This window comes from Apostichopus japonicus, chromosome 23 (genome assembly GCF_037975245.1).
Source record: "Apostichopus japonicus isolate 1M-3 chromosome 23, ASM3797524v1, whole genome shotgun sequence".
NCBI classification, from domain to species: Eukaryota; Metazoa; Echinodermata; class Holothuroidea; order Aspidochirotida; family Stichopodidae; genus Apostichopus; species Apostichopus japonicus.
In genome coordinates, this window is record NC_092583.1 from 14,234,614 (window position 1) to 14,261,333 (window position 26,720).

The 26,720-nt window shown below is 36.8% G+C and overlaps 1 protein-coding gene across 1 annotated transcript in view; it reads right to left on the bottom strand.

The window, feature by feature from the left end:
• Positions 1–26,219, bottom strand: part of LOC139964653 (uncharacterized) — a 124,107-nt gene extending 97,888 nt beyond the window's left edge. The window contains exons 1-2 of the mRNA XM_071966440.1: positions 26,094–26,219; positions 23,090–23,215 (exon numbers count right to left, since the gene is read on the bottom strand). Of these exons, the coding sequence (XP_071822541.1) occupies positions 23,090–23,127 (38 nt within the window). The 5' untranslated portion in view covers positions 23,128–23,215; positions 26,094–26,219. The remainder of the gene's footprint in view (positions 1–23,089; positions 23,216–26,093) is intronic.
• Between the last annotated feature and the right edge of the window lie 501 nt (positions 26,220–26,720).

Sequence of the window (26,720 nt, forward strand, 5' to 3'; positions counted from 1 at the left end):
CATACATATATCTATATAACCGTAGCCCCACAGTTAGAAAACATGTACCCATTTCACAATTTAACCCTATTACTGAAGCAAACTCATTTATGATCTGTAAACTAATCAAGTTAGCAAGGCACTGCAGCTGAGCTCCATAAGCTTGGTGCGTGTTCTAAAAACTCATGGCGCCATTCTCACAACTTGCAAGGTTTTATTACACTGTTGTAAAGTGTACACATATTGATACAACACAGAGACCACGCTGGCAATAGATTTTTGCACAACCCTCGCGATTTGCTTGGACAGCAATACGATCCTTTCAGAGTAAGCTTGACCGAAGGGTGAACTTACAGGAAGGGATTGAGGCAAAGGGATTGCTGATCAATGATGAATAGAAGATGCCGAAGCTAATAGATTTTAGTCAAAAACAGTGCAATCAACATACACTCAAATGGACAAGCTGTTGAATATTCATGTAACTCTTAGATATGCTTTTTTTACAGAGTACTATTAGAGCACCTTGGTGTAATCAGTAAGCTGTTAGAGTAGCAGCTCCCTGGTGTAATATAGTCAATATTGGTTGCTAATTGTAATAATACATATAATACAGATGTTCACTTTCAAACCTATTGTTTCGTAAACTGTTATTAACATGTAAATGCCGCCCTCTATTCTTTCTCCTTCTTTATATACCACTTTGAGACTGCATAACCATTTAGGAGCATTGTTGATAACAATCTTTCAGTTTTTAGATAATATTTCCAACTGATTCTTCTAAAAGCCTGTAATAACATCTAAGGTGGCATATCATCAGTGCCAACTGGAGAATAAAACCTGGTCAAGTCACCTGTTGTTAATGGAGTCATAAATTACTCTTTTTCTCTCCGTCACATTTGATGGAGCTTGTGCAGACCAGAGAAAAGTTCCGCTCAGGCATATGATCCTTAATGGATGTCTCTATTTATTTTCTCTAGTTTCATGGTTCCCTTTCAATTAAAAGACAAAACCTGAGATGATTTACGAGCTTGTAAAAAGCGATACAGAATCATTAAGGTGGCTGACTGCATGAGAGACAGCTCAAACTAAGTATTAAATACCGTCACAGAGTAACAGTATGCTTAGGTTTGTATGGGGGAATATATATGTAGTCAACGAGCCAGCAAGGGTAATATACATCATTTTGCGTCATAATGCTCCCTTGAGATAAAATTAGCAATAATAGAAGACATAGATCCACCATGATAAGTTAATTGGTTTAAAATCAAATCACTCCCGGGCAAAATAGGCCACAGAGAGCTATGTGCCAATGAACGGAAAAGGTAAACAGTTGCGTGTTTGATACTTTGAATTTAGAAGCCATAATTCTGACGTTATTCATTTATAAAGAATTCCATATATTGCAGTTATAAACTCCCACCGGATTACCTGATTTGTTGATTTCTAACATTCATGAAAAATGCCGTCATTTAGAAAAGCTGAAACACATGTACATACGAAAATACATGCCTATCCGCGTAAACAAGGCGGTATAGGCAACGAACGAAGTAGTCTCGCAGAGCTACTACCTGTTACCCTAAAAACGTTACGTAAGAAAAAACAAACGCATGGGCGAGAGTGTACACTAAAAACAGCCCCCAAAAACACCCTTCCCTACAAGAAAAGGATACTTATCAGGCTGGAAAAGATCCTTGGAAGTGCAGAAGTCCTGATAGGAAACTTCTAGAGTATAAATCCAAGGTATTCCGGGCGAATTTCGCGAAAATTTTCCTAACTCCAAAAAACACAGTGAGACACTTTGTGGGTAGAAAAATGAAGGAAGGCCATTAGGGCCAGTGAGGGTGTACAGTGTTAAAAGTTTACCAGGGCATTCTAGACACGGTAGAATGTGGTGCATAGGTTGTGGGGAGACAGGTAAGTGGGGAACAAAGTAAATTTACCTGATTTGTTGATTTCTAATGCCGTCATTTTGTAACTTAAATTTTGGTCATATAAAAGTAGTGATCTTTAATTAGCATGGAAATGATTGAAGATTGATGAAACTGTAAGTTTCAGGAGATTGATATTGTGTTCATTTGTACAATGTTTTGGCTGAAGTCAAGCTATTCTCCTACTTATTGTTGTCTGTGTTCGATTTTGGCCCTCCTGCATGCTTCCATCTGTTGAAAGAATCTGTCTTTGTATGCCTACTCTTTAAGTTGATGCTCAGTTTATCCCAGTAATTGGTTTGCCTGATTTTTTGCCACATTCTCAATGGGAATCTACACCTACACAACTTGTTCGTTTGAAGTTTTATCAAGGGACTCTAGAGACAACACATGCCATAAATATTACAGTATAGTACTGGTGCACTGTTTAAGCATTCAAAAGATATGTAACATAAACGCACACAATACATAGTTTCTGGTATTTTAAGTATCTGGACCTTTGTGACCTATGACATGGGAAGAACAAATGAATAGCTGGTTGTAACAAAGTACACATGAATATATAGATATTCAATACAATCATCACTATTGAAAACAAACATTTCTGAAGTTGCTTTAAGTACCTACACAAACAAAACCAAGTGTGGTAAATCCATCCCACTCCCCTCCCCCAACCTACAAACTCCTCTCCCACCTCCAACCCCCTCCCCTCCCTCCAAAATGCTGCTTCAGCTCAATATTCACTGATAGTTAACAAAAGTTTCAACCACATTTTCTAGCATATATCTACTGCATGTTTCTGGCTTCTGACAACAACACTGTACAAGCTACTGTACAATAGATGCTACACTGAGCTCGCCATCACTAGGAAGTTTACAACCATCTTCATGAGGCCTCCATATTTTTCTTTTCAAAGTTGTCCCCTCACACCTGTTAAAGGATGTCACCTTCCACTGTAGAGAATCAAACCAAAACAAAGTGGTAGCCCATGCAAACCCCACAAACTCTGCTTGTTTCTTTACTGGTAGAGAGATTGAATAAAACTTGACCTCATCAATTAAAACTTGGCAGGGTGGGTAAGACAAACTGCTGGTTACTCCTGACAGAGAAAATATTCATTTCCCTGCCACCAGCAGAGAAGTCCTGCCTGAACAGCAAACCTGTGAAAAATGTATAGGAACATGGTCAACCACTTACTGCAGTATACATGTATGTAGTGCTATACATAATGTAATTTTGTAAGTGTCATGACTGCAATAGTATAGGATATAGAGTGCTTTTTGGTTCATGTTAAAGGTCATTTCAGGTCAGCAGAGGTATCCTGCTCAGTCATTTTTGGTTCTGGTTTTGTTCAGATAGCTTGCATCATAAAAAAGCATGATGTATTGGAAGTTTTGGGACATCTTAGTTGAAATTCTGAGATAAGAACCAAAAGCAATAAGCAAAAAGTTGAAATTTTGATATGAAAAGTTGAAATATCAAGATCATAAATTCACAATTTCTCGAAAAAGTACGTTCCCCACACTAATGGTCAATAGTTCAACAAGTGGAAACTTTATAATATCCAGTTTTAATGGTGAGAGGTCATCTGAAATCAAGAAATGTTAGTTTGTGAAAAACTACAGAAAAGCAGATTTGCAATTTTCACAGTGTATATTGATCAAAACTTTACACTATAAATGAAATTCAGCTATTGAAAGTTATACATAGTATAACCATTACCTCACCTCATCACATCCCCTCCCCCTATCCTTTAGAAGCTAAATTTTAACATCTCTGCCAAATAATTTCAAATATTTAGTGATGCTTTTTTGTACCATTTAATAAATACAAGAAAATACTCAAAAAACAAATACCTCTGATATGTTAGAAATATTGCTTGGCAGCAAAACTCCATTAACCGTTTTAGCATATGGGTCACACCGTGTTCAAGTACTTTTAATAAATGTAAAAGTCAGAGAAAAACTACTGCATATATGCAGATCTGAACTACATTACATGTCCACGCTTACAGTGGCGGAGGGACAAGACATGTTGTACGAGAAAGAGAGAGAGAGAGAGAGCATTTTAAATTCAGCTTGAATAAAGAGTTCTAAATAAAGGTCTCCAGAATCACTTTCCATTAAATTCAGTAGGCTGTGATTAAACCTGGGAGGATATACATAAGACTGGTAAGAAAATTCAAAGTGATGTCCTGGCATTCTTGGTTTGATGTACGTACGCTGAGGGCCCCTGAACTGACAACAACCTGTGTTATACTGTAGTAGCTGAGTACTGGCATTAACATCCCATCATTCTATCAAACACTTAAATTTGACATTAGATCTGACAGGTAGGATTTGTACAGTGTTGGTGCTGTAGTATATCGCTGTGAGTGAAAAGCCTGCAGTTATAGTGGTGCAATACATAAGCAATAGCTAATAACGTTTAGTCTAGCGAATGCTATAAACTATGAACCGGGCGACTGCTACGGTCTTGCTAGACTTACAGGATGACTTGGGATCTTTTACAACTAACACTTGTATGATGATGTATCATAGTGATATAGCAGCAGGGAAGGGTTGCAATGTGCAAATACCCTTATTCCCATCTCCTCTACCCTACCACACTCTACCCTACCGCATTCTACCCTACAACACTCTACCCTTTAGGGTGGGAAGGGGAGGGGGATCATAGCGAACATTTGAATGATGATGTCTCATAGTGATATAGCAGCAGGGAAGGGTTGCAATGTGCAAATACCCTTATACCAATCTCCTCTACCCATACAACACTCTATCCTACCACATTCTACCCTACCACACTCTACCCTTTAGGGTGGGAAGGGGAGGGGGATCATAGCGAACACTTGGATGATGATGTCTCATAGTGATATAGCAGCAGGGAAGGGTTGCAATGTGCAAACACCCTTATACCAATCTCCTCTACCCTACCACACTCTACCCTACCACACTCTACCCTACAACACTCTACCCTTTAGGGTGGGAAGGGGAGGGGGATCATAGCGAACACTTGAATGATGATGTCTCATAGTGATATAGCAGCAGGGAAGGGTTGCAATGTGCAAATACCCTTATACCCAACTCCTCTACACAACCACACTCTACCCTACCACACTCTACACTTTAGGGTGGGAAGGGGAGGGGGATTATAGGGAACACTTGGATGATGATGTTTCACAGTGATATAGCAGAAGGGAAGGGTTGTAACTGGAAATATCCTGATTAATTATCTCCTCTATCCTACCACCACACTCTACCCTTTAGGATGGGTGGAGGGGGGTAGGGGGAGAGGGGGGAGGATCATAGTGAACACTTGAATGAGGATTTTCCAAACTGATACAGCAGAAAGGAAGGGTTTTAGCTTCAAAATATCCTGATTCATATCTCCTCTATCCTACCACACTCTACCCTTTAGGGTGTGGGGGGGGGGGTCAAAGTGAACACTTGCATGATAATTTCCACAGTGATCGATACAATAGGAAGGTTTCTAATTTCACATATCCTGATTCCCATCTCCTCTATCCTACCACACTCTTCCCTTTAGGGGATGGGGGGGGGGGTGGATGGTGACAAAACACAAACACAAATGAATTAAACAGAAGATGAGGAGCAATATAAAATTTAAATTTAAAACAACAAATATCTTTCACTGTCATAGTGAATACTCATAGTGAACGGTAATGTTCCATAGTGATTAGGCTGCACTCACAATTCTCACTCATAAATCACAGAGGGTAAATAACAGAATTATCCATGCCTATAGGCTAATCTGAAAATGGTAGCTGCTTACCATGTCATGTCAATATTGAATTTGTTTACACAATAATTGCTCATAAAAGTTCATAATTTCATAATAAATCATAACTAAATGAAATGGTCCCTTTGGTGTAGGCCTATAGATTCAGCACCCAATGTGATAGAATTATAAATTGAATGTGAAAGTCCAGTTTATTCTGCTCGAAAATCGTAGCAAAGAGATGTGCCTACACTTCTGCCTTGGACATGTTTAGCACTACTTACTATTCAAAACTTCATTACCAACTGGAAACTGTTCACATTTATAAGCAGCATTCCCAATATCCCAAGCACGTACCACATTTCTCATGTTTTACATTGAATAAATCCGAAAGAGCAATTAATTATTTACATACATAATGTACATCATTAATGATATCTGTATGTTACACATATAGGTATCTATTTCTGGATCATGCTCTATACTGGATAATGGTTGACTAGAAAGTATGGGAACCAATCCCATTTATGGATTTTAATCACCAGTAGAGGATATAATGTTACACCATGGACACCTACAGACTACATTTTATAGTACCAGCAGCTTACTTATTTTATGGTAATAGTAACTTAAGCTAGGTTAAGTAAACAATTCAACTTAGCAGATTTGTTGACAATGCAGTTGGAACTACTGATAATTCACAGCATTAAATATTGACTTTGTACACTGAATCAGTTATAATACTGTGATTAACACATATAAGCCTGACTACCACAGTACAGTAAGTGTATATGAACAGTTGTCAAAAAACGATGGAAAACCTTGGAGCAAGGTTTGCTAGTAAAAATGCGTAGTGTTATTCCTGAGTGGTAGATTCGGGAGGAGTAAGTGGGCGGTGCTCACAGAGTGAGGGCGCCGTGCTAAACCTTCCATTGTGTAGGAAGGTCGATGGGAAAGTGCAGATGTGGAGTGGTAGACAGGTAAGAGAGGAGCAAAGTAAATTTATAGTAGGCCTGTATGTACAAATATGTGGACATCATTGTGTACGTAATCCACAAGGGAGACAGAAGTGCTATTACTGCCAATGGTAGATGCAAACTTTGCAAAACAGGAAAACCACCGAAACTAGGATATCCACATGGAGAAGAAAGCGAGCAACTATATCACAGTCAATATATGGAGTCAAAATATCCCAAACTTTACCAGGTTTGGCTATTTATGAGTGACAAGCTTACCTGTCTCCCCAAAACAACTGCACTCTCACTCTACTGTGTCTGCTCTTCCTACCATGCACATTTGCAATTAACTCCTGGTCCACGTATCTGCACTCGTTATGGCAATCGTACCTTTTCTGTCACTGCGCCTTCTCTTTGGAATGAACTCCCATTTCACATTTGTGACTCTCTCTGTCTCTGTATTTTCAAGAGACAACTCAATACATTTCTGTTTGATTCCTAATTTCTTTTTTCCTTGGTTTCCTTTTTCTCTTTCCTACTTTGTAAAGCTGTATTAAGCACTATATAAATGTTATTTATTATTATTATTTCTAGAGCATCTGGTAACCTTTAAACACCGACCTCTACAGGTGACCGGTCCCATTTTGGTCTACATCCCTACTTCTCATTCTACCATCCAAATTATCATCTTTCAAGGAAGCTCTGCAATTACAACACTGTTCGAGTTTCACACCTTTGGAAATTCTTGTTTGGACTCTATCCAAAGATTCCATTGAATCTTTTCCATCTAAAGCACTGTACCACATGAATATTCAAAATCTGATGTCTTTCTTCCACAAAGGTAGGAGTGATAATGTGATATGTATTTTTTTTTTTGTAGCAACTGTTTCAGCTTTTGCATACTATCTTTCTACTCAGATGGTTAGATGAGCTATATTATTACTTGCAAAGTACACATTCACAGAACAATGTGATACAAGAACAGCTGAATATGTGACAAAATAACATGATTAGGAATTCATGGAAATCATGATACAAACAAAACTAACTACAACTTTAAGACATGCCAATTGTGGGTTCTGGAAGAATTTTGTTGTGTAAATTAAGGCGCTCTTTTTACGATCTCCTTTGAAAAGCATATTTTTCCACACTTAACACACATACAAGTACTACATGGTTTTCCCATATACCTTACATGTAAACACTAATTAGTATGGCAAATCAGGCTTGTTTATGTCATTATTGTCTGCTAATTAATGCAAGAACTAAGGCTGAAGGTATATGAGGTAGAATTACAGTTTGTATATTCACTTGTTAACCGAACAACAACAACCTATGGTTTATGCTCTTGTATAGTTGAAGCAACCGGTGCCAGAAGTATGTCATTTCTTAACAGAGGTTATCTCAACATGTTAATTCACACTATAAATGATTTCCAAGTTTATCCTATTTTTTGGAAATATTCATAGTTCACACTGATCCTAGCATATAGTCAGTCATATTAGCATGTGTAGAGGATTGTACATTGAATGGGAATTGTACATTGAATGTTTGCACAAGTAGAAAGCCACAAAGCCAACTTCAGAAATGAATATAGCACTAGTTGTTTGTATTCAGAAGGGATGTATTACATGGTTATGTATGGAAAGACACATGTATAGCTAATAAGATATTCAATATGATAAATATGTAAGTACTACCAGATAGAGAATACCAGCATTAATTTGAGATGTATCTATACTATAATTAGAAAGTCATAACTATAAGTTATGTGTTTAATTTGTCCTGTTGTACTTAAGATGACTGTATATAAGCTATGCAATTCATTAGAATTTGCCCTGTTGTAGTTAAAGATCTGCTTTATTGGCTCCATTTATAGCACGCTATAGCCAGGAAAGTTCTGTGCTTATGTAATCGACCCTGCCACAAGCCTCAATCGACCTCAGGCTCTACAATTAGCCTGCATAGCTTCTTAACACCATTAGGCTCTTTGTGTAAACACTGTGTGGAAATATGTTCATGTCTACAGTTTAGTTAATCATACAGCGTTCACACAAAGACCCTCATACAAGACAAAATATGTGGCAGGCTTTGCAGACTAATTGGTAAAAAGAGGTCATTTTACGACCAAGGCAGGTCGACTACGTAATCTCAGAAACTTTTCCATGATAATGTGCTATAGTTGGGGTCTATACAGCAGACCTACAAGATGACCTATAAGTAATGCTTTTCATTTGCTCTGTTGTACTTAAAATGACTATAAGTTGACTACATATGCCATACAGATCAAGTTGCCATGAGAGTTTTATTTCTCCACTGATGTCTGATTTCACACAAACAGTATAATTTTATCATTTATATAAAATAATTAACAGCTCGACTCTGACAACTAATCTTGGTCATTTTGGTAAGCTAAGATGTATTACATGAAGCTAGGGTACAAACTACAAACTATAGTCTGTCCATTGAATGAGAAAGGTCTCTAAGTTTGTACATGTATAAACTTACATACACGTACAAAGTCAACTTCAGAAATAATAATAATAATAATGTAGATTTATATAGAGCCACTCCAGGAAACGAATAACTGCCTATGGCGCTTCACAAAATGAAAAGCATCAACACAGAAATGCAGAACAGAAAAAATGGATATACTGTATGTACATAGTAGCACTTGTTAGTATGAATATGTTTCCCATGACTGTGATTGGAAATTAAGCCACTAAGTCAACAAGATGTGTAACGAGACCGGTGTGAACATGTATGTGCTACCACACAGATGGGATACCTGCATTAAATTGATATGACGCATGTGTTGAAGTCCAGACTTAAACACTCAACTGGTAATGGCTATAATTAAAGCAGTCCATTACCAAATAGGTCTTATTACTATTAACTGACTAGAGACTTGAAGTTATTTCATCAATCTCTACACATTGTGCAAAATGACTTAACTTAAAACCAACCCTTTGCACGGTGAAAAGTAATTTGAATTCACAATTAAATTTATCCAGTAAATTGATATAATGCAACCACCGACAAAAAAAAAAATGGTGTAACCAAGGTACGCAAATATTCTAAAAATATGATCTGTTTGCACTTTGGAAGAAGGGTCATTTGACGTAATATTCTCTGGATGACGTGTCGGTGTTCAAAACTAATATCTGTTTTCATTCCTGACAAGTTAGACCCGAGAAAACTGACAGGGAGGAAATCAGATGTTATATGAGGAGACAGTTATGATCAAAAAGATGTTGTAAATAGTTTACTCTTTCATGAAACATGTACGGACAGTATGAGAAAAAAATTTGAGCAGAGTTGATTAGTCTTAATTGCTTATATCCTTAATATTAATCTGTTTTGTATGTCACCCTTTCTAAGAAGATCAGATTCAACGCTTGTCTGGCAGATTTTCCAAGTTAAGGATATTAAGTGTGATCAATTATAAAACTAAACTGCAAATAGTGTGCATATTAATAAGGGATGTATAACATTGCATACTAAACAACTATGCTAAACCATGCAATAAGTTCCTTTGCATATTTTTCCTTCATTTTGCAATGTCATGACAGGCCTGCCTGTGGCATATAAGGATAGTAAGTGGTACAGTAGGACCTATCATTGTCCAATTAAATATCAGCAATATATTTCATTGCAACAGGTCTGACAGCCCCATTGAATGACAACTCAACTGGTACTGTATCACAAAGGAAAATGGACAAATTGATACTTGGTTGAAAAGATGCATAGCATTTTCTATTTCAATGAGGGCTTAGTCCTATCCAAGTTCCTTAGTTTTAGTTCTTTATTAGAAATAAAACTTCATTAATCTCAAGACTATCATGAAATGAAAATAAATTACAAACGGTGGTGAACTGCAAGATTCTTTTGTTTTTTTCTTATTGGCAGATATCTTGAAAGTTAACCATTCATATTTCCTAGACAGCAAGGATAATTAGAGTAACGTATGGGATTATCATCTAACAATTATTTTTGATTAGGGAGGGGGAGGGGGTGGCAGAGGGGAAGAGGCAGAAAGGGAGAGAGAGAGGGTGGGAGGGTGGAGGTGAGAACACCTTTAACATACTGCAGTGTTATACACATCCATAGCAATCTATCATACTGTATCTGTCTTAGATCACGGCATGCCTTGGTACCACTCCTTTGTGCATACCGAATCAAGCAAAACACATTAACCTCTATCTAAACATACAAATTACACACGATAGCTATATAAAGTTTATCAACAACCCACACAAAGTTAACCTCAAACACTCAAACAATAGGCAAATATTTTGATAGATACACAGTACAACCATCTAGCCCTTCTGATTAAGACACTTAATTTTAGTTGTTTTTATTTCAATTTCAGTGGTTACTAGATGTTCAAAGATGAAACAGAAATGAAGATAATATCACACTTAATTAGGTGCCATGGAAGTATGAACGGTAATTCCACACCGCATACCATGGTAAAATGCATAGTACAAACTTCTGTGGCCATTTGGTTAAGACACTTTTAATGTTTAGTTTTGTTAAATTTAAGCTGTTCAAAGATTCAACAGACATGAATATTATATCACACTTAATTACCTGTGGTATGAGAATAAATGAATGAATGAATGGAAAAATGCCACCCCACCCCATTATAAATGCACACAGTACAAAGTTGCGGCTATTCTGGTTAAGATCGAAACTTGGTTGTTTTGTTAAATTTTAGTGGTAACTTGTCGTTTAACAATTAAACAGAAATGAATCACACTTAATTAGGCGGTATGTGGCGGTGGTGGTATAAAGGATGGTAATGAGACACCTTGCAGGATTCAGTCAAAGAAAGACACCAAAACATGTCTCAGTATATAGGATAATCTATGGTAGAAACTATATGCATTTGGGCACACATGCATAAGCGTAGGCGGCGGGGGGGGGGCTGGGGGGCTGCAGCCCCCCCAACCAATTTTTTTGGTGAAAATTCGGGCAATATGCTGAGAATTTTTCGGGCACCTACAAGAAGAAAAATAATTTGCAATGTGTTTTTCATTTTTTTTTGGGTGAAAATTCGGCAATATGCTGAGAATTTTTCGGGCATCTACTGAAAGAATAATAATTTGCAATGTGTTTTTCAATTTTCTGGTGAAAATTCGGGCAATATGCTGAGAATTTTTCGGGCAACTACTGGAAGAAGAATAATTTGCAATGTGTTTTTCATTTTTTTTTTGGTGAAAATTCGGCAATATGCTGAGAATTTTTCAGGCATCTACTGAAAGAATAATAATTTGCAATGTGTTTTTCAATTTTCTGGTGTAAATTCGGCCAATATGCTGATAATTTTTTCGAGCACCTACTGAAAGAAGAAGAATTTGCAATGTGTTTTTCAAATTTTGGGGCGAAAATTCAGGCAATATGCTGTGAATTTTTTGGGCACCTACTGAAAGAATAATAATTTACAGTGTGTTTTTTCAATTTTTTGGGTGAAAATTTGGGCAATATGCTGAGAATTTTGCGCCACCTACCAGTTGCGGAGCGTCCATACAGTCAGAGGGGGGCGGATGCCCCCTGACGGACTCAAATGGACTGCTGGCGCCCTTTTCAGCTTTTTACCACTTTTAACTTATTCGCGATTATTGACTTTTATATTGCGCTTTCAAATACCTATTGACTTTTGTCATATTTTGTTGGTGCAATCTTCTGACAAATGGCGATGACACCTATTTATTCTTCGTTTATCTGCAAATTAGCAGGGCCCGGAAAGGGTAATTTCCGGCGATCTAGGGGAGTATGTTTACTCAAAAAATTTCTGTACGCTCCGCCAACCTGTGGTGGCGCTCCGCTTAGATAGTGTCAAAAGCACCCCTACAGACCATTCTCTCCCCCCTGGCCAATACCCCTAGCTCCAGGCGCATAGCCAAGGGGGGGCGAAGGGGGCAGCCGCCCCCCCTTGAGCATATTTTTTACAAAAATGTTGGTTACATTTTTCGGGCAAGTCGTTACAGCCCCCCAAATCAAATGAGGCTCCTACGCCTATGCACACATGTGAGTTCTCTTAATTAGACCTCTTCTTTTTTTAACTAAAGGACAATGTACTCTGAATTTGGCAGTAGGTATTGCCTTACTACAGTAAATCCCATTTTGTATACCTTTGTACAGCCAACTTCAAGGTGTTTCAATTTTGACTTTTTGAGAAAATGGCACCTCACAACTCACAGATCTTATCTTGTGTATGTATAGTCGTACCACAATCTATATTTTGATGTATTTAAGATCTACCTGATCCAGCTGTCCTCACCCAATACCCATCTCCTGCTATCTCCCTTCCCGGCCCTCCTCTCCCCCCCCCCCAAGAAAAAATAATAATAATACAGGCACTACAACTGTTTGAGAATAAAATAATCTACAAATCTCAGAAAATATTGCAAATTCTGCTGAATGAATTGTTTATGCCCATGTTAGGTGGATGACTCATTTCAATAGGGCCTCAATCTTCAAAGTAAAGTATAAACTACTCCACCTCTGAATCTTATCTTTGTGAAAGTCCAACACTAGATGTCAAAGAAAATCCTGTCTGCAAGAAGACACTACTATGGAGTGAAAATAAGGTCTGCTTAATTTCAAACATTTGAAAAGCAAGAAGACAAATGGTTTAAATTAAGATTGCAATTTGCTACCAACAAAGGACCACATTGGTAAACCACATCCCTTGTAACCCTAAATCCTCGAGTCATCCACTGGTTAGAATCTCATCCTTTTACTTTATCTGTTTTTTTCAAAACAGATAGTTTAGAATACTCTCAGTTTTGAATTTATATCTCTCACATAGTGACGCGTTTAACTATTTTTATATCATCAAAGACCATACAAGCATAAATTCAATCAAATGCAAGACTGAAATGTTTTATAGGAGTTACCTTAAAGAAAACGCATCACATTAGGTCAGCATTCTAGTCCTGGCCACTAAAACTGTTACATATCATCACCCTCTTGGCGCAACTGTCCAAGTTTGACCGTGACAGAAAACTTCAACTGGATATAAATAAATATCCATCAGAATCTTAACGAATTAAATAATTAAATATAAGCAACTAATTAAATACCATAATGACTATAACCTTTTGTGAAATTAGTGGATGCATTTTGGGGAGAGCCAGACAGACAGGTCCCAAGTGCACATTTAATAGCTTACAGTGTCATGAAGAGTTTAGCTTGATACCTTAGGTGTTCAGTACATTTGTCAACTTTAAATTTGTGAGTCAATTAACTGATTCTTCAGAGTATAGCAGATCCACAAACCCTTAATCCAGCCACATCAAACACCACATTTTATCCTTAATCCGGCCATAAATCAAACCCCACATTTGAGACAGGGTCTGACATCTATATGGCAAATTAAGGTAGCCTACCAAAAAAAAAGAATTTGTTTTGGTCCATTCATGCCCACCAAATTTCAGGCTAAAATCCTCTCGCCCCTAATTCCCTAGCCAAATTGTGTTCACACAGCAGCTACGTGCCTCCTCGCCGGCCTCCTTGCCTCACAAATCTCAAGTACAAATTAGGTTATGGACAACTGAATGTACATGCTCTTCGAAGGACTCCATTATTCACCCACAACGATGAAAAAAGCAACATCCATCTGGCTGGTCATTGGTGTATATTTTCGGACGAAATGAAACAAAACTTGTAAGTTTCTTGAAATTGCAAAACCATTGAACTATTGGCATTTTAAGGGTGATTGGTGGTGACCTTTGAAGAATTAGACCATTTCAAAATTGTAATATCAAAAAAAATGATATGTAACATCACAATTGTACTTTTCTAACCATGGACAGTAAAGTACACATGATAGTGGTGTAAAGTGTAAGAAAATGGTTGCAAGTTATTTCTCATTTTGACCAAATTAAGGAATTTGGTTGAGTTATGAAAATTTATAAAACAATGGATTGTGATTAACAATTAGGCCAGAACTTAGGGGTCAACATTACCATTCCTTAAAGACTTAAAAGCTCATTCCAGAGATATTATCACACGTAAAAGGGAATATCTTAAACATCAGCACAGTTAGATACATTATATTTTTATTTTTTCTTGAGCTATGACAAATCAAGATAACATCCTGGCTACAAACATTCATCCTTTAATAATAATAGTCCAAATGGATTTAACTCTCAAAACTTTTCAGAGTACTGCCATGTTATTCTGTGGAGTAACTAATGAGAAATATTAGATTTATTAAGATGTATAGGGACGATCAAACACGTAAGCAGCGGTGACAATTAACGGTCATAAAAACAAAGGCTTGCTATGTTTTGCTATGTCATGAACTTCACACTGGATCAAGATTTATACACAAACTAGATACGCAGCAATTGTAATATTCTTAATAGTATTTAAACTAAAATAATGACAAAGCACTCATGAGATCAGGTTGTCACTCAAAAGCTAATTGCATTAGGTTTTAACAACTAAGATACATACCTGTCTCCCATACAATTTAATGCACTCCTTTCTACCAACCTTACAACAATTGGTAACAGTTTTTGCACTGTGACCCTTGACCTCTTTAGATCATTACCCTCTTCATTCCGTATTTAACCATTCTGTTAGGTTCATATGTACAGGAGTTGTAATTATCATTGTTTGTAAAGTTCTTGTTCAATATTCATTCACCAAACTTATGTTTCCCTTCTTCTCCTGCCACTTTCCCTCTGTCCCTAAAACCCATCGCTATCTTTGATTGTTCATATAGATATGTAAATCTTAATACTGCAACGATCCCTGGTAATGGACAGATGAGATTACCCTATGCTGCTACAAACCAACACAGATCATTGTTTATCACTCGTTGTATTAACAGTGGCATCGCCAGGGGGTGGCCTGGGGGGCACATGCCCTCCCCCAAAAAATTGTGCCCCCCCAAGATGTGATTTGTAGTGTTAAAAAAAATACTCAAACAAAAACTTTATCTGCCTCAATTAAAAAAAAAATATCGGACAGACTAAGCCCGAAAATTCTTGAACATAAAGTTACTTCAAGTTGCAAAATATAGTGCTCACCAGATTGCATCTAAGGACCCTTAATTAAACAAAGGGGAGGGGTACACCCCCTCCCCCTTAGACCCCTGAAATGTCTGGCGACGCCACTGTGTATAAAAACTCTCAAACAATCTATTTATTCGGTACATTTCTGGTTTTTTACTATTTATACTTTTCTACTTAAACTTCTTTGTCTCTTAACTTGTCTTATCCTCCTTGGTTATTTGTATACTATTTTTTAATACATTCTTACATCTTTATATTTTTATTGCGAGCATGCAATTGCCCTCTTGGGATATAATTAAGTTGAACTTGAACATGAAAGAAGCGACCTTCCCAGTTCTGTTTACTATGTACGTCATCCAACCAGGAGAGTACACTTCTCAGTAATAAGAGACACCTTGCATACCTAACTCTGAACTGTGCTATTAATGTTATTAACACAATACCAATATGTGTATATATGTAATAAATATTTATTGTCTCAAATTAAGAAAAATATGTTGCATTATTAATTTCTTCAAGATACTCTACACAGCTATACTCTTTACACATGCCTATAAAATATCTCCAATAAATGCATGTATTCTATAGATGGCATTTCTTGTAACTAATTTTATATAAATGTAAATTAATAAACCAGAGTGTGAGAAGACCTGGCCTATTGGGAAGAGAGTGTGTAAGCTGCACACATGGTTGTAAGTTAACACATTATAGACCTACTGTGCAGCCACGGCTGACTCATTTCTCCAGCTCGGATGAAATGAGGTTTTCAGAGCATGCCTAGATTATATATATGAAGCCACCTCTACATTGAATACTGTACAGAATGATGGGTGTATGTATGAGTAACCTAATGCTAACAGTATGCAAACATATATATGATACTTGTACGCATAGAACTAGACTGCTGCTGTATTTGCTGTACAGCAAACAGCAACAAGGGCTTGATTCATAGCTGGTACTGTGTGATGCTTTATTGCATTTTTACAGTGCATATAAATGTATTGTTTATGACCTAATTGGAAATAATAATAAATGCCGAGAGAAACCCACTTGAGTTGGATTCAGCTTGCATCGAGCTGCATATGCATGCGAAAATTCTGAACTGCTTAATAAATATAGTAATCATTTCTGAAGATGATTTGTATAAGAAATAAGAACCTTAAATACATATACCTGTATCTTACTGCTGTTTCCCAAAACATACTGGTTTGGGAATTTATGAATGGCGATACTTACTAGTCTCCAGTAACTTCAAGATGGGAGAGATGATAAAACACAACTATGATACATGCAAAGCAGATTCCATGCACAGTTCTACATGCAGCTATGTTGCTTCTATTCTGTTGTGTCGTGCTTTGTTATCGATTGATTGACCAGTTATTGTTATATTGTATTGTATTGATACCTAACCAGTAGACTGGCTACCTTAACTTTACAACTATACCCAATGCGCTTGTACAGAAGATAACTGACCGTTCGTTTTGCATCTTAGAGCAGGTGGTTAATTTTTTAAGAATGTTTTTAACATACATTTACTTTGAAGGAACTTGATCAAAGAGCAATGCTGTTTGTTGGGCTTTGATATGAACATCACAAACTATCAGACAGCTAACCCCTACCCAGTGGCGGAGCTAGGGGTATGGTCAGGGGGGGCGAGAATGGTCTGTAGGGGCGCTTTCGACACTATCTAAGCGGAGCGCCGCCACCGGTTGGCGCGGAGCGTACAGACATTTTTTTGAGTAAAGATACTCCCTAGAACGCCGGAAATTACCCTTTCCTGCCTAGCTAAGTTGCAGATAAACGAAGAATAAATAGGTGTCATCGCCATTTTGTCAGAAAATTACACCAACAAAATGTGACAAATGTCAATAGGTATTTGAGAGCGCAATAAAAGAGCCAATAATCGCGAATAAGTAAAATGTGGTAAAAAGCTGAAAAGGGCGCCAGCAGTCCATTTGAGTCCGTCAGGGGGGGGCATCCGCCCCCTCTGACTGTATGGACGCTCCGCGACTGCCTCTACCGGGCTTGTTGTCGACGGTTTTATATTAACAGAATTTCAAACAGGTTATGTTGGTAGACTCTCACATACATAATGAGAAGATACCAGCCTTGTACATAAATACTTAAAACTTGTTGTTCCCATTTTTTATACGACTTAAAGTTTGTAGGATACAGCCTATAGGTAAAAAATTTATCTTTGAATCATGCATGAAGACTAACCTAGAAGAATTTCATTGTCAATACTTATTACGTCTTCCTGTACAATCTTACAAAATTTACGAAAGAAGATGACCCTAAATTTACAATACAAGTATTCCTTGCAAAAACAAAACGCTCTTGCAATATTTACGACTGGAATTACACGATAGTACGCCCCTTTACATTACCTGACTGTTTTATGCTCCATTTCAAATTGATAGATGGATTAAACTAGAACATTTCCCATCAGCAGCAACAGCCTACGTACGTGGAGAGTTCTATTCCACAGATTCCTTCGTTTTTGAGTACAGTATTATTACAATATAGTCTGTTTTGCCCTTTTCTTTGCCTCCAATTTGTTCACCTTTATGCAGTCCCTGAGAAAGTGGATGGTCATACCATCTCTTCAACTGTCAGTTTCTTACTAATCATGTCAACACACCTGTCCAGCTCAGGCTTCAGGTAGTCTTTTCTCTTCTCCAGGTAAAATGGGGTCAAGGCTTGAATATTGCTAGTACAGAGAAAGGGATGATCAGATTGACCAAAGAGAGAGAGGGCAGCAAAGGGGGGCATACTTTGCGGGTCCACGATGACTACGCAGGTGAACTGTGAGATCGATACTTCACTGACGTTTGAAAAGAAATGTGTAGCTTGTAGCGACTAAAGTTAGTGACAAATGACATCAAGTTCTCAAGAGAGAAAAATGCAAATTACGGGGAGGTGGAAAGGACAGAAATTGCATATCAGGTTTTATTTGTCATTAAAGGAACGCTTAAAGTCAAAAGAGGAAACATACGTTTATTCGCTACATATAGAATACTGGGTGTCTATCTAATAATGTGAGTTAATATCTTTTCGAAAAGATGACTGTAAGGCAGATATAAAGTTCAGAGTTTTTCACGTAGTACATGCCGCAATAGACTGAAAAATTAGATGCACAGTGGGAGAAATTACATGCTCTGTCAGTGTGTTCACACGAATAAATTGATCACTGCATGAGAAGATGCAGTCAGCCCTCCAAGGTGGCAAACCTTCAATGAGGACAGGAAATTAAGGTCATTAATAGTACAGTATGTGTGCTAGAAAAGATACTGTAAATGTTCAAGTGTCAACTACGGTCACACTTTCTACATGGCACAGTCAAACCTTTTTTATCCTTCCTCAGAGAAATATTACATTTTATCCGGTCATCATCTGTAATGTCTTTTCAGATAACCAAATTTAAAGGGTAGTCCTATAATCACACATGAATGTACAGCAAGTCATTTAACACAATAAAAATTGTGGTTAATACAAATTTTGTACCATCATATAATTTTCATAACTCAGGGACAGATTGGGGGTATAAATTACTCCTGGCGCAGTGCTCCAACCAGCTGCGCTGGGGCCTTAGAACAAGGCCCCAATTTGGCACATCATATGACACTAGCATCTTTCATGATCAAGAGGAAACTTGCCCTTCACCACCTTATTGCCCTCATTGCTTCATCGTGTAGGGCCCAGCAGCGCACTAGTTCCTAGCCTGCGAATGGTAGGTCAATCCGTCTCTGATGAAATAAGGCAGTTATTTTTTGTTGGGTACAACACTTAAGTGACCACAAATGTGGGAGAAGCCTGCAAGGGCTTATGGTCCTTTATGGATTACAACTTTCATGTCGGGTGGCTTCAAATTCAACATTTTAACTCAAATTTGGGATCTTTTCAGTTTAGAAAGTAATTTCAGATGGGAAAACCATAGATTGCTCTGGGATGAAAAAACCCACCATACTAAGACCTGGCCGGGTATCGAACCTGAACCTCCTGATTGCTAAGCCTCATTGTTTCAAATGCCACCATCTTTATCCACTCGCCCCAGCACCGGTACATTATATTTATCTACAACTCTTATCACTCATTTCACAAGTACAGATTACCATGACAATTCTACAAATACCAGATATAAACTAAACATTAGGGTCAATGCCTTGTTGCCTGGCCCCTATAAAAATAAACACCCTATATGGGGAAACAGTGAGTAATCATATGAAACCTTAGCTCACTAGTAAAAATTGAATTCTATGTTTGACTTTTTATATGATTTTGGGAAAGAGAAGGGCAGGAGACAGGAGAGGATAAGGGGAGGGGGGGAGGGGGAAGGGGAAGGGGAAAGGGAGGGGAAGGGGGACTATTTGTTGGTGGTTTCTAATGGGCTAATATGACTAATTTAATGGTCTGCTAACCTGTTGCTTTTCTTATCTTTGTTCTTTGCTCTCTATCTTTTCTTGTTTTGGTTTTTTGACTTACTGTATGAATAAAGCAGTTCACACATATGTATGTTACTTTATATACATGTATGTATTTAAAAACAGTAATCAGCGATAGTAGAGTTCAACATGTTCATTCTCTCAACACAATAAGATCTTTACAGAATGGTTGATTGAGAAATTCTTATTAATATCAAGGTTCCGTGATTTTAGTGACGTCAAACCAGTTCTATCATCAACAATTGAGGCTAAAAATATTATCATTAGTTACACATTGGTAGATCCTACCTAAAACTGAAAGATATTACGATTCTGTGCAATAACAAAACTCATACAAAAAAAAAATGAAAGAACTGAAATAGAACTAAAGAAAATGATGTCAGTGTATTTGAATTCGTTTCACAAATTAGTTTAAAATTTTCAATTGAATGTAAAAATTTAATCAATGAAATTTGTAATATTTAGTCAGTTTGAGGGTTTTTGAATATATCAGGCAGGGCATAGAACTCTGAAACATCTCTTAACAGTACATTTGCTTTGGTCTTGGGTGGGTTTTTTTTTTTACTATGTGATACTAAAACACTATTCAAACACAGTGACAACCCAAGATACACTACTACTCATGTGTTATCACCACAATCACCTACTAATGAAGTTGCATACTGTAACTTAGCATAAAGCCATCAAGATCCAAGGATAAGTCATTTGTTTTCCAAGAAAACATTAAATTTTAAGCAGTGAAGACGCATAAGAATATGATTTTTTTCTCTTTGCTTTGACTTCACCAGTCATTTATGTGTTGCATGGTTTCATGGTTTAAATTATGCTCTGTACTTTCACACAATAGGTTTGGGAACCATCTGCTGACATAATCTCTGTTGTTTGGTAGTCAGGCTTGCTGCAGGGGAGTTTGCAGCTTATGTTTTTGGCACAATTTTCTGAATGTAAGTTACTCAATTGATGCAAGATGCAACTTTCAGGTTATGACAATTTTGCATCTCATGTATTTTACTTAAAAGTGGAAACTATTAACATATGACCAATTAGCTAATAATTTTCAAGCAATTATCATTTTCACAGATTTCTCCAGGCTCAAGGACTATCACACTGCCCTTATGAGAGACTCCCATCCTATCCATTAAGGATCAACACTGCCAAAACAGTCACATTTTTTTCTATAATTTCTATTTACTTACAGTAGCAAATATATCCTTTAAGTCATTTATACTTGAGTGGAAAGGAGAGGAGGTCTTTGATTAAACTGACAACATATCACATTCTACTGTTGGTTGCCCACAGTAACAAGACTTTGGAGACAACTTTCCTCTTCTGTTTCTTTACTAAGAGACTAATCCCTCATGGCAACCCTTAGCCATTTCTTTCTACCTATTTAAGCGGCAGATTTCCTATCCTTACTCATAATGACAGTCCTGCAATAAAGCTACACTAATTCGCACGCCAATTGCCTGTGCACAAGGATGTATACAAACCCTGCTTGCACTATGTATTCTCTTGGTACCAGAAGCCATCTGTGAATTCACTCAGTCATATCCAAAGCCATCTTTTATTTATTTTTAGTTCCCGCGATAATAATATAGTTGATGTTCAAGTGTGCATAAATTACAGCCAAGAAAAGCCCTTAAGGTTACTTGTGCTTGAAAAATGATTTCTGAAATATTCAATGCAAAAACATAGCGCAGTTTATACTCATGCAGAACCCGCAGTGAATATCAATCACTTTAACATGCAGATTTATGCATATGTAGCATTATCTCTGGCAAGGAATTAGACAACATTTTGTAAATATTTTCTCATTCCTTGATGAGAACTGAATTCATCGCAGGATAATCTCAACACAAGTTTGTTTCATGCAGTCTTCTAGCCCTGTATTGTCTAAGCCCTCTTCCAAACCCCAGGGTTTCGCTATACGGGTTGTCTGCATTGTAGTCTTATGTCAACTAAATTTCTCGTGGAACAACAAAAACTATCACTGGGGGTTTGCATGAGGGTCAAACGGTTTTCTTAGAGTGCAAAGCACTCAGTCATAGCTTTCGCACATTAATCTAGTTAGATAACTAAACTGTCCTGGTTGAGAATCCAGAAATGAAAGTTTTCCACTCAATTTCCCCATCAAACTGAGATTCAACCAGGAACCTAGAAAGGAAATCATTTTAGTCCTGCATCCGAGGTATTTATTACATTAAAATGGCCTATTACAGTCCTCCATGTACTTATCTTACCTTCAATAGATAGAGATAGGTCACTATTATCTACAACCTCCTATAATATGTTCATAAATTACCCTAGAGGTTTGAAAAACATTCTCAACCCAACATCAGCAATTTCAGAGTCAACATGCATGATCTATCCTCTCTGCCTGCCACCATACACTACCTTTAACACAAACTCCCTAGTCCTTATATTGTTTAAATGGCCATTAGTTATGGTGATTATATATTTGAAAATTACATGGGATTTTCCCAATCTTCCCAGGGAATAATTATCTAAGATTAATGAGTACAGTATGTACATTTTCTTTGTGAACTACATTCAGGGAATAATTTAATATTCAAATTTTGTGTAGCAGTATTGAAGGCTCTGAACCGTGTCTCAGATTTCACTAGACTTATTATTGTTATTATTATTTACCAAATTGATATAGTGCTCTTTTCATGCTTTTAAAGTATGTTCAAGAGCGCTTTACAATGACAACAAAATGACAAAACCCTTAAAATATGAATATGAAGAATAAAATTGATGCAGCTTAAATATTAATATAAAAATATATATATACAGAGGAATAATTTTAAAAATAGTATAGATTTACGATGAAATTCCTAAAAAAGAAAAAAGTGAGTTTAAAGTAAATTTAAGTACCAAAATGACAAAACCCCTTAAACTATGAATACGAAAAATTAAAACAATGGTTCCTGTGTACAAAAACTGCTATACATCTTCAGACTTGTATAGCAATTTGATAGCAATTGATTCCCTGTACACTATGACTTTCCTACCTGCGATCAGAGCCCCACTTCTCAAAGGGAAGAGGCATTGCTCCAGAATTCCTACTGCAGTCAACAAATGGACAGAGCTCTCTTCTTCTTCTTCGGTTGATCTGGAGTCATGTCCACCAATGAAATCTGAAAGTAAAACAAGTAATGTTCTCACTACAATAGCCGGTAGGAACAAATTCCTAAAACAAATCACTTTCAGACGTGTACTGTTAGGTTTGACGTGTCGATATTCAAAGCAAAGAGGAAAAATAATGCAGGTATTGTTTCTACACCTATTCCTGTTTTCACATCAACAATATGAAAAAAACATTGAATAGAGATATGGTGGTACCAGGCAATTTTTTTAAAATTTATTATTCTTACAAAAGCCAGAGAGGAAATTAAATTCCCTGTGAGTTTGCCTGTTGTGTGTTTCCATTTAACTGGATCTGATCTGAATTAAACTGAACAAATTTGAACAAAATAGCAAAGAATTTTTTGGCATCTCAATCTAGTAAAAATGTTCTCTGCTTTGTTTTTCAAAATTGACTGTTTTTTAATAAATTTAATCCAATTATAACATAATGGGACTGTACATTTGCACACAGAAGTCATGCAGTTTGCACAAGATGTAGCTCAGCCCATGGTTATACTGCTAAAAACTCCCCATTCAGTGCTTCTATGCACTTCTATGCATGGTGGTTGACAAGCTCTCAGGGTGTGTTTTAATAATGCAATAACAATGTACTGAGAATATGGATATCAACATAAACAAACAATTAAACACTTTAAAAGCATTGCCAAATTTCATTTTACAGACACAACTGGTAAGTTATACTTTGCCTGGACTATTTTTGACAATATTTCAAACTTTGTTTGATAAAGTTCAAAGTTCAAAGTGGAAAATTGCACAATCTCTGCCAAGTAATCAGATTCAACAGACATTTCAAGTCTTTTATTTATTTTTTATCACATGGATTAGTAAATATACATAAAACTGAGCACTTATCTCGGAAGTACTGTTGACAACTTTATCACTCAATTACACTTGGATGTTTGATCTACAGAAGAATGCTAGGTATTCATAAGAGTTGAGATATTATCCAAACATATGCTGTAATATGTGGAACCCATGATGTATATCTTTCAATTACAGAGATAGCCTTTGACTGTATTACCTGAATGCTTTATACACATTCGTGCTTCAGACAATAGGACTATTCAACACAGGAAGGTGTCAACAGATAAAGCCCATAGATATTGCAATAACTATATAATTAATGCCGAACCTTAAACAAATAGTCTAAGAGATAAATGAAACTGAAAGGCCTATGTTGTATTTGCTTCAACTTTAAAACTAATAGTACAGGATAACTTTAAGCAGATTAGTAGTGCTGGTTAGGTATCATACACAGATATGAAAAGTCAATCCATAGTCCAAACAGGTTCACTCAATGCATCATGAGACTCAATGTACTTCAAGGGTTGCAAATTTCATAAACTGGGTAGTGCACAAAAATAAAGTGCCCAGTATAGTGCCAATATTCATGATTAATGATGTCATTAATGGTCTTATTGAATAAAAGATCTATATATTTGATATGACATTGAAATATCATGTAGAAAACATATTTCACTTAGATTTGAAAAGGAGCAAGACACATTCTTTGCTTCTGATAGTTACCATAAGCCCCTTCACTTTCATTAACTCCAATCCCCAAGCCCTACATCTCACTGTTTATGTGCAAGCCCTGTGATTACTATTGCTCAGCTCTGGTATTGTTCAAGGTTGTTAACATTGTGTAGTCTGTACAGTCAGTGTAGCACATATCACAAGATGCTTATAAAAAACCTTTACGTACTTGTGAAGTTTGAGATCATGTTTCAAATTGGTATGCACCATTGGTATCAGTTAAACATTAGCAATATTGGCCAAATATCAGAATCAATAAAGTGCATCAACTGCCAATGTAGAGTAGATGTCAACAAATATTGTTGTTTTTAAAAAGTTGAAATTTTCTCCAAGCTATGTTTATATATTTGGCCTGAGAACAAAAACAAAGTAAAATTCCTTGATAGTGCTTAAAGTGGCTTTTGCAGGACTTAGATGCCTACTACACTCTATTTCGATCAATTATATAGCTAAAAGACCTGTCTAGTACAGTGATAGAACCTTTGTTAACCAAAGGTAGGACAATTTTATCCAACAGCTGTTTTTTACTTAGTATGTTTACAAGGTGTCAGACTTTGACCTCTGGTGACCTCAAATGGGCCATAATTCTTGTGAATACCCAAACAGGTATGTGACCATTGGTAAGCAGCTATAGAAGTTTGTGCCCTCTAAACAACTACCTATAAGTATGGTGGACATGACTAGCAGCCTGTTTAATCTTGTTTCTTCTTGAGGTCCCCATGTGTCCTCCATTCTGATGAAGTACCAATGGCCACCCTACCTTCAAGCAAGCTGTTTGTTTTCTTCTTTTTTTTTCTCAATATGTTATCAGAATTATCTTCCATCCATGTACAGCTACAGTAAGCTGAAGCTATAAAATATCATAATTGGTATGGAATAGGTAAAGCTAATGTTACAGTTAACCAAGGGTGAGTGGGTTTTCTACTGAAGCAACTTACTGAACATTAAACATAATAATAATGTTATTGTTAGTTGTTACTAGCGATATAGAGTTTACTACTACTAACAATTGAGCAACTAATATAGGGCCTAACTTACATTAGCAATAACAAAGTCGATGATCTTCGGAATTCTGTAAAACCTGAGGCAGTTCGCATTCATAAATGAAGACCTAGAATCTAAGTTAGCCTAAAGCAAGTCTTTGACTAACGTTAGGCCTACAAGAAATCCAATTTCGCGAAATCGACACAGAACGTCAACAAGGCGAAATTTATACTTTCCTGTTTTGATATATTTCCGTTAATATTACGTATGTTGAGAAGACATATACATCAATAAGTGAAAACGGCGCTTTATTTGTAGAGAATGAGCAGTTTACATGAATATTGTTACCTTTATGTTAATATTTCGGTAGACGGGTGCCATGGACTAGACTTCCAAGTCAAGCAGACGATACAATGCATTCCACAGCAACTATCGTAACCAGCCTAGCGCAGCATATCAACGGACGCCGTTAGCCTAAAGGGAATATGAAACAGAAATGTCTAAATTTCTGTGATATGAAAAGTGATGGGGTGAGCATGCGCAAGACTTCGCGGGAGGGCTAATATGTGCAAGATCTCATAGTTTTAGGCTGATAACAAAGATTACTTACCTCCGAAGGTATATTGTTTACACTTATAGTAAGCGAATTTGAAACACCTAAGCTCGCCCTGTTCCTTTGTACATGAAGTTTGGACAAACATTTCTGTATTTGTGCAACCTTGGCTGTAAGTGAACATATGTTTTAGAGACGTTTGCAGGTATATCCCTCCCCTCCCCTGGCTTAAATTAATTCTATTTTATAGTTCTATATATGGTCTAGCCTAAAAATGTTAATTGTAATAAGTCATGTATGAAAATGTTGCATCAACAAAATGCAAGTGAGGCAACAACTGAAATGGATGAAAGAAAGAAAAGAGGGAAACAGAAAAGTATACTTGCCGTATCTCTTGCGCTTTATAGCATCTACAATGGAAA